At 39.4% G+C, this 16,122-nt stretch overlaps 2 protein-coding genes and 1 pseudogene across 2 annotated transcripts in view; 2 read left to right on the top strand and 1 right to left on the bottom strand.

The window, feature by feature from the left end:
- Positions 1-6,646, top strand: part of LOC107690430 (PHD finger protein 12-like) — a 13,038-nt gene extending 6,392 nt beyond the window's left edge. Inside the window, exons 4-15 of the mRNA XM_016488764.1 lie at positions 1,093-1,510; positions 1,587-1,707; positions 2,018-2,150; positions 2,373-2,537; positions 2,981-3,127; positions 3,234-3,768; positions 4,578-4,685; positions 4,784-4,942; positions 5,028-5,126; positions 5,208-5,290; positions 5,413-5,548; positions 5,630-6,646. Of these exons, the coding sequence (XP_016344250.1) occupies positions 1,093-1,510; positions 1,587-1,707; positions 2,018-2,150; positions 2,373-2,537; positions 2,981-3,127; positions 3,234-3,768; positions 4,578-4,685; positions 4,784-4,942; positions 5,028-5,126; positions 5,208-5,290; positions 5,413-5,548; positions 5,630-5,985 (2,460 nt within the window). The 3' untranslated portion in view covers positions 5,986-6,646. The remainder of the gene's footprint in view (positions 1-1,092; positions 1,511-1,586; positions 1,708-2,017; positions 2,151-2,372; positions 2,538-2,980; positions 3,128-3,233; positions 3,769-4,577; positions 4,686-4,783; positions 4,943-5,027; positions 5,127-5,207; positions 5,291-5,412; positions 5,549-5,629) is intronic.
- A 2,737-nt stretch (positions 6,647-9,383) lies between these two features.
- On the top strand, positions 9,384-11,355 carry LOC107690466 (dehydrogenase/reductase SDR family member 13-like; annotated as a pseudogene).
- Positions 11,356-12,650: 1,295 nt separating this feature from the next.
- LOC107690428 (gem-associated protein 4-like) overlaps positions 12,651-16,122 on the bottom strand; it is a 4,307-nt gene continuing 835 nt past the window's right edge. The window contains 2 exon segments of the mRNA XM_016488763.1: positions 12,651-14,247; positions 14,249-15,953. Of these exon segments, the coding sequence (XP_016344249.1) occupies positions 12,798-14,247; positions 14,249-15,953 (3,155 nt within the window). The 3' untranslated portion in view covers positions 12,651-12,797.

The raw sequence follows: 16,122 nt of genomic DNA, 5'->3' as shown, positions 1-16,122 counted from the left end.
GATCTCAACTAGATTCGACTAAGTCTGCAAGGTTTTTGAAATGAAATGTTCATTAGTCATTTAAAGATTTGTTTAAATGATATAAATGCGTATTTGCTGAATGCTGATGACAAACAAGAAAGTATTATAATGTTTGCCCCAAAACTCCATCGGTGACAGAATGGAGAAAAAACCTTGGGAGAAACCAGGCTCAAAGTCAGGGGGCCAGTTCTCCTCTGACCAGACAAAACGAGCAGTTCAATTTCAGGCTGCAGCAAAGTCACATTGTGCAGAGGACTCATCTGGTTCCTGTGGTCTTGTCCCGGTGGTCATCTGAGACGAAGGGACAAGGTCTTTACAGGGGATCTGTATCTGGGGCTCATCTAGTTGTCCTCGTCATTTCAACTGAGTTAAACCTGTATCCTGTCTTCTGAGTAACATTGAGAATATCACTATATTAGGGCTGCACGATAAATCGCATGCGATATTTAATGCGCATCTTAAATATCGCATGCGATTTATCGTACAGCCCTACACTATATATTGTTGCAACACCGCCGCCAGCGGCAACCACGCTGGCGATGCTAGCGGGCTATACGCTAATAGCGGACAAAAATAGAACTAGTGATAACAAGGCGCTCTGATTGTTTTTGTTGTAGAATACGATAGGGGATATATTCACACGTTATAGAAACGAAAATTATGGTGTATAAAATAGATTTTAAGATAAAAAATTAGACGACAAAGAATTAACTTGACGGAGCTCAAACTCAAAACACACGGCAGCAATTTTAATTCCTTTGTTTAACCGTTCTATCTGATTATTAGACAGACTTCTATCCGTATTAGATGGAACTGTTAACGACGACGGCGAACAAGAGGGAGAATGTGAGCACTGTGCTCAGGCGCTGCTGTTGTCAGCGCCGTCAAAATAAAAGTCCCGCCTTGGAACGCATGAAAAAGGATTACGTATCGGCCAATGCCGATATTTAAAAAATGTCAAATATCGGCCCATATATCGACCTTGGCGATATATCGGTCGACCACTACTTAGCAACCTTGCTTACTAGTTTTAGGAACAGAGCTGTAGTGTGTAATTTTCTGGTTCTTTAGAAGCATGAGCAGAAGGCGGAGCAGGTGAATGGGGCGTTGGAGCGGCAGTTGTCCAAGCGGTCTTCCTCCCCTGCAGCGGAGCTGGAGCTGGGAACACTGCGTCTGGATGGGCTGCCCTATGCCACGTCAGGAGGTCTGAGGCTTGCCGTCGCGCAAGTCCGTCTTCTCGAGCAACGCACAAGCAGCCGCCCTGGTACACCCACTTCAAATGCATCCACCGACACGCCTACACCATCAGAACACAATGACGTGGATGAGGACCTGATGGACGTTGAAGAGGAAGTGCAGGGCTCTGAGTCTGAGAGTGCCACACCTCGCCTGAAGAACCCTTTTCAGTTGCTGATCGCCGCAGCCATGGAGAGAAACCCCACGCAGTTTCAGCTGCCCAGTGAGCTTACGTGCACCACTTCACTGCCAGGTGATGCTTGCCCACACTATTGTGTTAAGTGGTTAAAGTGTGCTTATAGTTAAACTGTATTTGTGTGTATCTACAGGCAGCAGTAAGCGCAGAAGGAAAGAGGAGGCAATGGGCAAGAATGTAAAGAGGCCACAACATGAGCTGGATCCCAGCGGCCTGGTCCCTCTCCCAGTGAAAGTGTGCTTTACCTGTGGCAAGTAAGAGCCCAGAAACATGAAATAGAATTCTGCTGTCATGATGTCAAAACCCAGAAGACTAATTTGCCATGGTCTCCCTCAAGATTTTCCTGTGGGATTTTTATAATAGGGTTTTTCAATTTATAAGTAAAACAAGCTCTGTGGAGCAGTTATGTTTATTTGTAAATACTATCTATAATAGTATATAAATAATATTAAAATATCACTGTGACAGAATTTTAATGTCCATGCATCTCTAATGGAGTCCATATTGATTGTTGTCAGTATTGTTGCACAGTATATCAGGTTCCTCTCTCTTTTTGCTCCATAGGAGCTGCAGGATAGCTCCTCTGATCCAGTGTGATTACTGTGTGCTCCTGTTCCACATGGACTGCCTGGACCCCCCTCTCACTGCCATGCCTACTGGGAGATGGATGTGTCCCAACCACGCAGAGCACATGGTGGTTAGTGTCTTGTCTTTGATCACTTGTTGCTCATGTTAGGGATGTTTAACACCACCAATAATAAGAGTTTTCTTTCTCTGTTGAGTTTATGTAGTATTTGTCACTTTTAATAGTAAAATTCAAGTAGCTCATTGAAATTTGTCTTTACTTTTAGTTTATGATTTCCTTACACACTCATGAAATCATGGACTATAAAATGATCACATTGTCTTTACATTCTAGCTAAACCAAAATAACGTGACCCTCAGCACGCGTTGCCAGCTCTTCGATCAGTTCCAGGACCGATTGTCCCAACATGCAGTCAAAGTGGACTTCCTGCGCTGGGTTCACCGCCAACACCATCCCAACCGCAGAGGTGTTTGCCGCATCAAGAAAAAGACATTGAAGGTGGCGTCTCATTGAGCAACATGTGTTTGTTTGTTTTATTTGTTTTATTTATGCTCAGTTCGAAATTTCATTGGCTAAAGTTTACTCTTGTGAGTGATTTCTATAACATTTTTAAAAAAATCCTTATCCAGTCTTTAAAGGGGTCATATGATGTTGCTAAAAAGATCATTATTTTGTGTATTTGGTGTAATGAAATGTTTATGCGGTTTAAGGTTAAAAAAACACATTATTTTCCACATACTGTACATTATTGTTTCTCCTCTACGCCCCGCCTTTCTGAAGCGCGTAGATTTTTACAAAGCTCATAAAGAGAAAGGAAAAATTGAAATCGCATCATATGACCCCTTAAAATTACAGAAAAAATCACGTAATTACCAGAAAGATGCCTTCGCAAACACAGCAGTTTTGAGTTATGGTTCTGTTACTTTGATATGTGTTTGTAGGTCCCCAATGCCATTAAAAATCACTACCAAAATCCCCATTTGCTGGTGGATCAAGTGGGTCTTCACAATGGAGAGCTGGTCACGAACGGTTTCATGGAACAAGAACGTTCTTCTCAACATTTAACTAGCGAAGAGGAACAAGAGGAGGTAAATGCACTGTATAAAGTGATTGTGTAACAAATTTAACTGCTGTAGTATAAATTTGAGTGCAAAAGTATTTTGTATCATTCAGCTTTTTTTTCCCTTTCCACAGTGGCTTCGTCATGTCATTGCACTTCAGTGTAGTATTATGAAACATTTATCTGCTAAGCAGATGTCATCTTCCCTCCGGGACTCGGAGCAGACCGATATGTCAGATGTGAAGACACAGGAATCTATGGAGATGCAGGACCTCAGCTCTCAGGATTCTGACTGCCTCCAGCTTAGCGGTACACAAGTTGGCCCCCAGGGGGCCCCTGTGCTGCCCTCTCTATCACCCGAACAGCCTGAAAGCTGCAGAGAAAAATCTTGTCAGGGTGATGCTGACAGTTCAGCGGAGAAGGGCACGGGAGTGAATGGGCCAGTGGTGTGTGACAGGCCCAGCAGCCCCTCTACACTACCAACTCCAGCACTCTCAGAACCAGCCCTGCCCAACCATGTAGACATAAAGACTGAGAGCAGCAGTCCCCTCAGCTCCTGTATGCAGAGAGATACTCTTTCATCTACCAGCCTTGCTGCCCATCATAACAGCTCAGCTGTTGGGAACTCCTCTTCAGGGCTGAACAGCAGCTTGTCATCTCAAAGTAAAGGTATTTCAGCCTACATCACTCTATACATCATTTTCCTTTGGCTGTGCTCTAGAATTAACAATCACCAGAATCCTTGTTTCCCTACAGACAAATGGGTAATAACTCTTTTAATATATATTGCACAAGAATTGCCATGCAATATACACTATCATTCAATGGTTTGTTCAGTGTTTTTGAAAAGTCTCTTATGCTCGCCAATGCTGCACATATTTGATTTAAAAAAAATAAACATTTTTTTTTTTTAAAGTAAAATGTAACTTAATGTAACTGTTTTCTAATTTAATATATTTTAAAATAGAATTTATTCATGTGATGGCAAAGCTAAATTTTTATCATCCATTACTCTTCAGTGTCACATGATCCTTCAGAAATCATTGTAATATGCTGATTTGGTGCTCAAGAAACATTTCTTATTACCAGTTTTTTTTAGGTAACATTATAAATGTCTTGACCATCAGTTTTGTTTAATTGAATGCATCCTTAATGAATAAATGTTTTTTTTGTTTTGTTTTTTTTACTTACTGACCATAAATCTTTAAACAGTGTATTTTTTTTAGTTGCTTTACTGTTGTCTGAAATTGTATTAGCATTTGACAAAGCTGCTGGAGAAATACAATAAGAAATTTTTCCAAGTAGTCTTTTTCCCCTCAAAATTACTAAAAGAATTGTTAAAAAACTGAATCATTTAGTGGAATATGAATCAGAAAGTGTTTCAAATCCAAAACCGAATATCAGTTTTCCAAATTAAAACTGAGTTTGAGATGTTTTTTCAGTCCACAAAATTGACTATTTATGTCTTGTTTTTCCAGAGAACAAAGTGAGCCCAGATGTGATGCCTGCTGGGAAAGGCTCGGTGCTCCCGTCCTCTATAGGCAGCTTATACAGCTACATCAAGAATGTGGTTCAAGGCGATGCAGGTAAGAGATCCCCTTCAGTCCTGATTCGTTTATCATTAACGAATAGAAATGATAATCTTGCACTGGTTTTGAGGAATTAAATTATTTCTGTATTGTAGAAGTGGACATGAATGTGCTGGATGAGGAGTTTATCAGACTCCTGGCTTGGCAAAGAATCCAGCAGCTGTTGTCTCCCAAATCACTTCAACCCTCAAATAAATGTGGGATTCCTCCAGCTGTCACTGCCTCGCTCCCTAAACCTTCCCCTCATGCAGACGGTAACAAAACTCGCCCATTACGTCATGTTGAGGCTGTGCTGTTGCCCCTCCAGTCATAATATAGCAAGTCTTTGCTCTTTTGCAGCACAAAAAAGGGACGTACAAGCTCGAGCAGTACTGTGTCCTTTAACAGGAAAAGGGGCAGCTATCAACATGTGCTTAAGGACTCTGTACATTGGAACAGGTACAGTTTGCTACAAGCGACATTACATTAGCATTATTTTGAATAAGATTCATTAAGGTTCATGCTTTGTTTTTGTTTCAGGTGCTGAAATGGATGTGTGCCTTACAAACTACGGTCATTGCAATTATGTTTCTGGGAAACATGCCTGCATCTTTTATGATGAAGTGAGTGTTATCCGTAATTATGCTTCATTAAAGGCTCTTGGGAAGCTCATTTTAATTTAATTGTCCAGATTTAACAGATAAAGGGAGATGAATGCTTCTAAATGTTATTTAATCTCTCGTAGAACACGAAGCATTATGAGCTTCTGAACTACAGTGATCATGGGACGACTGTAGATAACGTGCTTTACTCATGTGACTTCTCCGACAAACCAAACATCACTTCACCCTGTGGACTCGCGTCCAAAGTAAACCGCATCAGTGAGTACCGCCCGTATCTTGTTTTTGTAATGCGTGATATGATTGTAGTAATGCATTCTATCTGGTTTGGTAAATCCGCAGGAGGTAACAGGTCAAGGAAACCACTTGGTGAGATGTGTGCAGAGACGGTGATGATGCCCGCAGGTGGTATAATGAGCAGCCAGGCTCAAGGAGGACCCAAATCACCCTGCAACTGTAAAGCTAGCAGCTCCAGCCTGATAGGGGGCAGCGGAGCCGGCTGGGAAGGCACTGCATTGCTCCACCACAGCAGCTGCATCAAAGTGGGCTGCATGCAGTTCCTGTTCAGCATCACAGAGTTTGCTAGCAACCAACCCAAAAAAGAGACAACGTCCACCAGCGTTAGCCAAGAAGAGACTGAAGCACAGACTCCCAAACTCCACCAAATACCAGTGCTACAGTCCAAGTCTGTATCATAACCCCTCTTCTCCTTCAAAATTTCAATGGACAGCAAATGCAGTTTGGATTAGAGGTACTTTGATAAAGCGGTTAATTCATTCATTAATTTGTATAGAGGTATTTTGGGGGCTGGGTGTTACGGACAAAGTGTTTGCACATTACATTTCTATAATTTTTTTATGCAAATCCTTTTGACTGAGAAGCAAACGTTCAATTTTCCCCTAAATCTCACTTGTCGACACCACACCCTGCATACTTTGTGTCAGTACAAGGGGTTTTTATGTACTCTTTTGAACAATATATTTACTCCAAAATATTTTATTTTGTTATAAAAATGTATTGTTCTTTTTCTGCAGTTTTTGCACACTAGGTAACTATATGCAGAAGTGCATACATGTGCAAATACCTTTGTAGGATTTACTAGCAGAACCATTGAGCGTTCTAGTTTCTTCCGGAACTGTCCATTTCTCTGTAGTGTTAGAGCCTCTGCAGCCTTAGTTGTGAAGTTCATTTGTGTATAAAGCCAGTTGTTCAACTAAAATTGTCTCTTTTGGTCATGTACATGTGACTGAAGTGTCATTTTGTCAGCAAGAAAACATCTGACATTTGTCATTGCATTGTAAATATATAAAGATTTTTAAATAACAGACCATGTCATGGTTTTTGTTTATAATTCAACCAGAAATGAAAATTCTGACACATACTGGTGTTGTTCCAAATCTGTATGACTTTTAAGTTAAAGTGATAGTTCACACAAAAAAGAAAATTGTCATGTGCTCACCCTTAAGTTGTTCCGAAAATGTATACATTTCTTTCAGCTGGTGAACACAAATGAAGATATTTTAAAGAATGTTGACAGCCAAACAGTTGAAGGTAGCCATTGACTTCCATAGTAGTATTTTTTTTTCCATACTATGGAAGTCAATGGCTACCGTCAAATGTTTGGTTATCAACATTCTTCAAAATATCTTCATTTGTCTTCAGCTGCAGAAGAAACAAACTCATACAGGTTTGGAGAAACTTGAGAGTGAGTAGGCCTAAATCTTAATTTAAGAATTTTCATATTGGGGTGTACTATTACTGGAAAAAATTGTTGCTCAGCAGGTACATGCTAATTTAATGGAGAATAACTTGTTTGAGCAATTTCAGTCTGCCTATCGTCCATATCATAGCACGGAGACAGCACTTATTAAAGTCACAAATGATTTGTTAATGGCTGCGGATTCTGGACTTTTATCGATACTCATTCTTCTCTTTTTAATTGCAGCTTTTGACACTATCTCACATAGTATTTTATTGGAGAGGTTGATTTCTGTTGGAATCACTGGTATCCCCCTTGATTGGTTTAAATCATATTTATCTGGTCGGACTAAGTTCGTTCAGATAAAATTTAAATCGCGGATATCTCAAGATAACCAGTGGTGTGCCTCAAGGCTCAGTTTTGGGCCCTCTTCTGTTCATTATTTATTTATTGCCTCTAGGACAGATTTTCCGTAAATTTAATATAAACTTTGACTGTTATGCAGATGACACCCAGCTCTATATGTCTTCGAAGCCTAATTCAGTATTACCGTCTTCCTCTCTTTTGCTTTATCTTTCTGAAATTAAATCATGGTTTTAGGCCTACATGCAATTTTCTCGAAGTTAATAGTGAGAAGACTGAAATCTTATTAGTAGGTACTAAATCAAAACTGCATAACCGTGGAAGTTTTACACTTACTATTGACGATTCTGTTATCTCTCCTTCTCAGGTTAAGAGTCTGGGTGTCATCCTTGACAGCACTCTGTCTTTTGAGGCACATGTAAATAATATTACGGTCATCATATTATTATCTGCAAAATATGGTCGTCTTCGACCATCTCTTTCTGCTAATGATACTGCTGTCCTTGTGCATGCATTAGTTACATCTCGAATTGATTACTGTAATTCTCTTCTCAGTGGTGTTTCACAGAAACTTATTCATAAACTTCAGATGGTTCAGAATTCAGCACTCGGATCATTACACGAACACCGTTGAATGAGCATATTACTCCAGTTTTAAGGCACCTTCACTGGCTTCCAATTAGATATCGAATCCAATTTAAGATTTTACTTTTCACTTATAAGGCTCTTCACAATCTAGAACCTTCATATCTCAGTGAACTTCTTCATGTGTATTCACCTACCCGATCTCTCAGGTCTTCTGCTTCTGTGACTCTTGTTGTACCATCTGTACGTTTGACTACCATGGGAAGTAGAGCCTTTAGTTGTATTGCTCCGACGATTTGGAATACTCTACCTCAGGACATACGTAATAGTTTTAGTCTCTTCATTTTTAAATCACGTCTCAAAACTCATTTTTTTAGATTCGCCTATCCTGAGTGATTTAGTTATGTTATTGGGTATTGCTTTTCTTTGTATTATTGTTTATTGTGTTGTATTGTTTTTTTTTCTTCTTCTTTATGTATTTTATTATTGTAAGGTGTCCTTGAGTGTCTTGAAAGGTGCCCATAAATAAAATGAATTATTATTATTATTATTATTACTATCCCTTTAAGAATGTGTGTAAAAGTGAAGAGATAACTAAGAGTAACAAGTGAATTTTGTCTAGCAGGTGGTGAGGGTTGATTACTAGTGAGTTGATTACAATCACTGTACTGAATGTGCCTTTTTCCCCCCTTTTTTCTCTTTTAAAAGTTCAGTTATGTTGCTGCTATTATTCACAGCCTACTTTATGTAAAGTCAGATGATTTTCACATCTATTTTAACCATGGCTTCTACTAAAATATTAGTCGCTGGTAATATTGTTAAGACATTGGATTGATGTGGTCCCACCATGTATCTTTTATAGAAGTAAATAAGTTAATCCTTTAATTACTGTGATAATTGTACCTTTGAGCTGTATTCTAGTTATAGCTACTAAATGTTTTTTGTTATTGTTTCACGTTATAAGTTGTTTAATAATTTCCAGCTTATACTTTTGCGTAATGTAGGCTAATGTTAAAGTGTTTATTTTATTTTGGCGGAAGAAGGTAATTTCCATAAAACATTTCTGTTACAAAATGTTATCATAAGCGCAAACAGGTTTACCAAATACCCGCTACCGCATTTTGCATGGTTTTATACATGAAGGTTCCATGTAAACACTAAATGTATTATGTGGGTCCTGTCCTGACCCCCGGTATTACAGAAATATTATGTTAACAAGTGCCTCCGTTTTTAAAAATATCTGTCTACTCGTGTTGATTTTACGTCATTTCCTTAATCAACAACCTAAAATTACTGATTTCAAATGTCATTACAAAAGCAATTCGTCCTGTTGATCCGGTTACTGCAACAGGTTGGGTTTGGCAAGTATTGCAACCCCGGAATAGACACTGGGATATTGTGGATTGTTGTTTTCGTGCTCTTTTTTTTATGTTGTATTTCACATTCGAAATGGCAGAAGAGATATTGCTGATCGCGGGTGTCGCGATTGCGGTGCTGATGATATTTCGTATATATGTACGTGGAGCGCAATGCAAGACGGTCATCGTTACAGGTAAACGCGCCACTTTTTATTTCTTTTTTAAGAATTTGTTTCAAGTCAATACGTTTGTCAGTCGTTTAAAAGCACACTTCATGTAAACTTTGTGCAGGTAGTAACACTGGCATCGGTAGAGCCACAGCGGTGGATTTAGCGCGGAGAGGCGCGAGAGTCATTCTGGCCTGCCGTAACCAAAAAAAACGCGGCGAAGCTGCTGTTGTGCAAAGAGTGAGAGCATTGCCTTAAAATCGATTTGCCTGTGAGGCTAAGTTACTAAATTAATCTTATAATTATAGATAATATGTTTTGGTTTTCACTCAGGAAAGTGGAAGTAAAAATGTGGTGTTCATGCAGCTTGGTCAGTTTGAAGTCAGTGCGCTCCTTTGCAGAAACTTTTCTCAAGACAGAGAGAAGACTGAATATTCTCATCAACAATGCAGGTTTTGTTTAAATCACAAGCATATCATAAAATATAATATAGGCCTCGTTATTTCTATGTTTAATTATATACACTAGCATTCAAACGTTAGGGGTTGGTAAGATTTTTGTTTGTTTTTGAAAGACGTGTCTTCTAACCAATTATGCTTTTCTTTGATCAAAAATACAATAAAACAGTATAATTTTTTTAATGTTATTGCAATTTAAAATATCTGTTTTCTACTTTAATATATTTGAAATGTAATTCAGTCTGCAGTGTCACGTGATCCAGAAATTATTCTAATATGCTGATTTGTTGAAAAAAAATGCAGTTGTTCTTAATGAATAGGAACATTTGAAACAGAAATCTTGTAACATTATCTCTTTACTGTCACTTTTGATCAATTTAATGTATCCTTGAATAAAAGTATTAATTTTCTTCCTTAATCTTCTTACTAACCCAAAACTTTTGAAAGTTAGTGTATATTAATATTTATTAATTAAAAAAACACAATATTTAGTGTGGGCTTCATTGTATATCACTGCATGTAAAACCATCCTGGTGTTGGTTTTGTGAGGAATATTAATCAAATTGTATACCAAATCAATATTTCAGACAGAAATCTATATCAAGTCTATCTATAATGCGTATAATCTGTATTTCAGGAGTTTATATGCAGGGCACTACTGACGATGGTCTTGGTCTTATGTTTGGTGTCAACCACCTTGGTCACTTCCTTCTGACTAACCTGTTGTTAGACAAATTGAAAGAGTGTGTGCCAAAGCCGCATTGTCACTGTATCTTCATATTTACATAATTATGGTAACCTTGACTTTGACACACTTCGCACTCACAAGGAGTTTGGAGTAGGTGAGTCTCCTGGGAGTGTCTTCTGGATATATTCACACAGCAAACTGTGTAATGTGCTCTTCACACATGAGCTCGCAAAGATGCTACAAGGAACCAACGTGACCTGTTACAGCCTCCACCCAGGTCTGTGTCCCTCTAACATCATAACTGGTATTTTAGTTTAGTATAGCATCAGTTTGAGTCAATACAACTCATTTTAAGAATTAAAGCATAAACCTATATCAAAATGTTTTTAGCATCATGAACATTTTAGTCAAGTGTGTACAAATGTTTGACTTACCATATGTATTTTTTTGCAATGACTAACCATCCATACCAACACGTTTGTTTCAACTGGTGCTATAAACTCTGATCTGACCCGAAATATGAATAAAATGTCCAGAAGGTTGTTGAAACCCATCGCAGCTCTGTTCTTTAAGGATGTAGAGGCCAGTGCCCAGACGACTCTACACTGTGCTATGCAGGAGGGCATTGAATCCCTGAATAGCAGGTATTTCTCCAACTGTGCTGTGCAGAATGTGAAGGCCAAGGCTCAGGATGATGCTGTGGCCAAAAAGCTATGGGAAGTGAGTGAGACATTATGCGGTCTGTGCTGAATCATGAATCGGATACTAGCACTCAGTATATGTTGTACTCACTGCACACATTGCAGGTGTAATAATGTTAATTCTATTTTTTACTATAATCAGCAGCATTTTACTGATTTATGAAAAGAACATAAGACATAGACAAGGTAAACTGGGCTTAGCTTGTGTTGTAGTACAACATTTAATTGTTTGTTATATTGTCATATTCACTTGAAATAAAACCCTAAAATTTAGAGAAATTCAGCGATGCAATCATTAAAAAAAAAAAATCATTAAAGTTGCTCAAAGTGATTTGTCTTTGTAATACTGCATAAATTGTCCCACTACCTGACTAACAGACAGCTCTGAAATGGGTGTCTTGAGAAATCAAGCCTGTCATTTTGAAAGTTGTAGGCATTGTAAGCAAAAAAATTTATTCTTAAAATTTTTTTAAGAATTTATTGCAATTTTAAGTGATATGATGAAAGATAGTTTTTTTTTATATCAAGTAACCTGTTTGTTTCAGAATAAAGAGAAGATAAAATACTTGCATGCCTAAAAATGTATCTTTTTGTGATCTTTAAAGGGTCTTTAAATGTCTGTTTATAAGGATGGATCACTCCTAGAGATGTGATAATACCATACAATGTTGTTGCTATAAACATTTAAATCAATTGTTACTTTTTTGCTGTAGGAGCTTCTCTTCACTATGTTGTTTTTACTTTTTTAGACAAATATAAAAAATGGTCAAATAATATATGGTTTACAGTAAGATTCAATATGTTAACACTAGGTATCATGAACAAACAAAAAGCAATACTTTACAGCATTTGCGAATCTAGATTACTGTTAATCTCTACATAGTTTTTTTTGTGCAAGTTGTAAAAATTAGTATTAATATATTATGAACAAACATGAATTAACAGTATTTAAAAATTAAAATTAAACTAGATTAATAAATGCTGTAAAAATAGCTCATTATTAGTACATGATACCTAAAGTGATAGCTAGTAACCAACTGAACCTTATTTTAAACATTTGACATGCAAAACTGTCAAATATTGTCCTTATATTGTAATCATTACAAGCTTAAGTTGTAATTGCTGCAGGTTTGTTGTGCCTGAATACGTGATGTTAAGTAACCACTTAATTTAACATATATCGTATTATAGCTGTATATTACTGTCATCAGGACATTACTTTAATAAACAGCTCTGGCTGATAATACTTCATAATTGTAACAAAACAAGCATTTTCTTTAAAGCTGCTTTGAAACAATGTTTTTTTTTAAAGCGCTATACAAATAAACTTGAATGAAAGTGTTAGCAAATATATAACCGTAAAGAAGTGATAAACAACAACTACTATGCACAATTATTTATTTAACATTCTTCTGTGACAAACCAAATGAACAAAATTCAAACTCATGGTGTAGCAGTCATCCTTAACTGTGTTGAATTCCTGGTGTAATCTCATAACTGAGCTATCTTCTGGTGTAGAGCAGCTTTCATGTCTGCACAATGCAAATTGTCTGTGATTGTAGTGAAGAAGTGACGTGTGTCGAGTCCCTGCAGGGCAGTGCAGCTGTCGGGATATGCTGAGATCACAGCCTCATAGTGGGTCAGAATCTCCAGTGCACACAGGAACAGTGCCTCTGGTTGACCAGGTATCATCACCTGCACATGGAGCACGTGACAGAAGAGCTGAGTGAACACAAACAGAACTTCCTGACTGCAAGCTCCAGAGGTTTTGGGGGATGGCGTAGTGGATGGCAGGGGAATCTTCTCAGTAACTGAGCTGATAATGCCCCTCATCGCATTGGCATAGAGCCGTCCCGTATGCACCCAGCCTTGAGGTGAAAGCCAATCAGAACACCTCGAACCGCAGAGCAGCTGGAAGATCCGCAGAAGAAACACTGATAAGCGCAACTCGCCAGCAAACAAACGTAGATCGAGTAACGGAAGGAAATCGACATATTCTAGAGAGTACGGCACATAGAGTTTGCTTGACTGTAGAAGTTCTTGTAACACTTTCAGAAGTCTTTCCCATTCCCTAGATGTGCACCACGGGAGTATCTGACATACTGCAACTAACTGGCCCTTGCCGAACATGTTGACTTCATCTGGTTTCAGCAAGTTTAGGGAGAGAGATTCCAGCATTGCCTCATGAACACGGTCTGAGAGAGCGCAGCATTCCAACCATGCTACAAGTCCAGTACCTTGTCCATACTGAGGCAAGTCCAGGCCGGACCACTCCTGCTCAGGAAGATCACAAACTGACAACAGGGTGTTTGGAACTTCATACTTGAAATGGTTTCCCCACACATCCTTCAGGTAAAAACGCACGGTCCAATCCAGTTCCTCCACTTTGCTGTAGAGCCAAAAGAGAGATCTGGACCAAACATCAGGAGCACGGGCCACATCCTTGCCAACAATTATCCCCAGTGTGTGCAGTACAGACAACAGCAGATCTTTGGACTCCATGGAGATGAGCGTCTCGCTCTCTACCGGCTGGTTCCAGCACCTATTGCACTCATTCAAGAGCTGAGCCAGACAATATAAAAGTGGGAATGGAGAGCAGCTCATAATCCAATGCACTGTGTCACTCCTGGTCTCCTGGCTCAGTGTGCACTGAAGAATTTGGAGACAAAACACTAAGTTGCTTGTGCTGGGAGATGCTGGGAGAAGGTACGGCTGGACAAACACATGCAAGACTTCTTCTGCAGGAAGGAAACTCCGCTTTTCCCCTGTGCTTCCAGTTAAGTTGCACTTCATCATCTCAGCCAAGAATTGCAGAAACTGGTTCTCCTCTTGAAGTGAGGATAGCTTGCTCCACACGGTGTCCTGCAGGCATCGACACAGCAAGTTGTCTTTGTGAATTCCCGGTGAAGACATGAGACCTGAGAGCTGCTGGATAATCTGTTATCATAGCATGGGCTCCAAGGTTGACAACTGCCATGTGGCAGCATCGCCGCAAAGTGGCTTCAGGGTTCTGGAAAGCCACTCGGGCCACAGCAGAGATTGCTGCATCAAGGCTGCTGTTCGCACCACTCTGAATGATGCTGTTGAAGGCCAGATTGAGTTCCTTGGAGAAACCTATAGTTACAGAACTGGGAAGAAATCCGTGAAGACCTTTTCTGGAGATGGAGAGCATTTCTGAAAGCGTAGCATTTTTTTCAGGTAAGGACAAGTGGGAAAATATGTTTACAATAACATCCTTGAGCTTTTTGCAGTGCTGAACATCAGCATCACTTTGACATTTAGCTGTAAGCTTTGAGATCAACGTCATCAGAAGCTCTTTGGTTTGAAACGCACTCCCATTTCTCTCTAGACAATGAATCCACTCCATCTCACTGAAATTCTGACTAAGTTTGGAGGCCAACAGTCCAGGAAGGCCTTCAAACCCCTCAAGATGATGGTCTAAGATGGTTATGGAAATATTTGCTAATTCAGCTGCAGAACTTTCAGGAACAGTGAATGATAAAGACGCTGTTAAGCCTTTCAAAGTTACTCTCAAATTATTCAAAGTCTGTCCATTTCCAACCAGGTCTTTTGCATGTGATGGTTGCTCCAAAGATGTCAGAACTCTATCCAGGCTATCTTTCAGACGGATCGCCATGACACTTGGGTCACTACTGGGCATCTTCAGAAGCCCCATAACCTCCCAGGAGCATATAATCTCAAGTGTGACCTGCATGGCCTGAATGAATGCCATTCCACACGGCTTGGTCTCTGCAGGAGTGAGAGTGGCAGCAAGGTCTCTCTGAGCCTCACATATGACCTGAATCAGGTCAAAACCATCTATCACTTCCTTTCTCTTTTTAAGGCTCACTGTGCGAGAGATGTTTTGGAGTTTAATTTCGATGGAGAGATCGGTAGCATTATCTAAAAGGTAGCTAGTATACAATGTGTCCAGGCAAATAGAGAGGGCAAAATAACACAACTCAGAGGAAGTCAAATGCTCTTTTATTTTCCTCAGCCCCTCAAACAGTACATGCACCACACATGTTGATTCTGGGTCAGGTTTGAATCTTTTTGATGCCAGGGGTGATGGCTCAGTTGTGGACATCATGGAGCGTGAGCACTGAGCTGTAAAGAGCTGGTCTAAGGCATCAAGACATCCTCTCTTGTTCTTCAGTAGTTCCCACCACACCTCCAACAGCAGCTTCACGTCTGCTTCTGTACTGCTGCTTGTCACATGATCAACTAACAGCTTGAGCTCTTCACACCGTTCAGCTGGTTGAAAGCACAACAGCAGCTCCACATAGATGGTAGAAAAGCTCATCGACTTAACCAGCTCAAACAGCACAATGTGATTAATGTCAGGAAGGCTGTTCTGTAAAGCAAACAATGGGTCTTCCTTCCATTTGATATCGATGTCCTCTCTGTTCCTCACCTCTAAGATTTTGCTCCACACAATACAGAGAATCCTCTTTCTCCAATGGACTCTGTCTGTGGAGTCTCTGAGCGAATGTTCGCATATCTCTTTGACTGCATTAACAATTGGACATCCAATTCGATCCCAGTCCTCTTTCTTCAGAGACAGCAGTGGCTCAGGTTGGCATATCTGATTTGCCAGTAAGAATCCTCCCTGTAGTACAGCAGTCTTCTCACAGCTCAGCCATGACTCTGAAACAGAGGAGGTGTACCAGGTGTTGATTTTTTCAGGCATGAGAAATATCTAAACCTTGTATTAACACTTTCCATGTTAAGCATAGTTTCCACCAAAATATCAGTAATTAGATATTGTTTTTATATATATATATATATATATATATATATATATATATATATAATA

The sequence above is a fragment of the Sinocyclocheilus anshuiensis genome, unplaced genomic scaffold (assembly GCF_001515605.1).
Source record: "Sinocyclocheilus anshuiensis isolate Anshui unplaced genomic scaffold, SAMN03320099.WGS_v1.1 scaffold1455, whole genome shotgun sequence".
NCBI lineage: Eukaryota > Metazoa > Chordata > Actinopteri > Cypriniformes > Cyprinidae > Sinocyclocheilus > Sinocyclocheilus anshuiensis.
The sequence above is the reverse complement of the archived record's forward strand: the minus strand, read 5'-3'. Positions and strand labels throughout refer to the sequence as shown.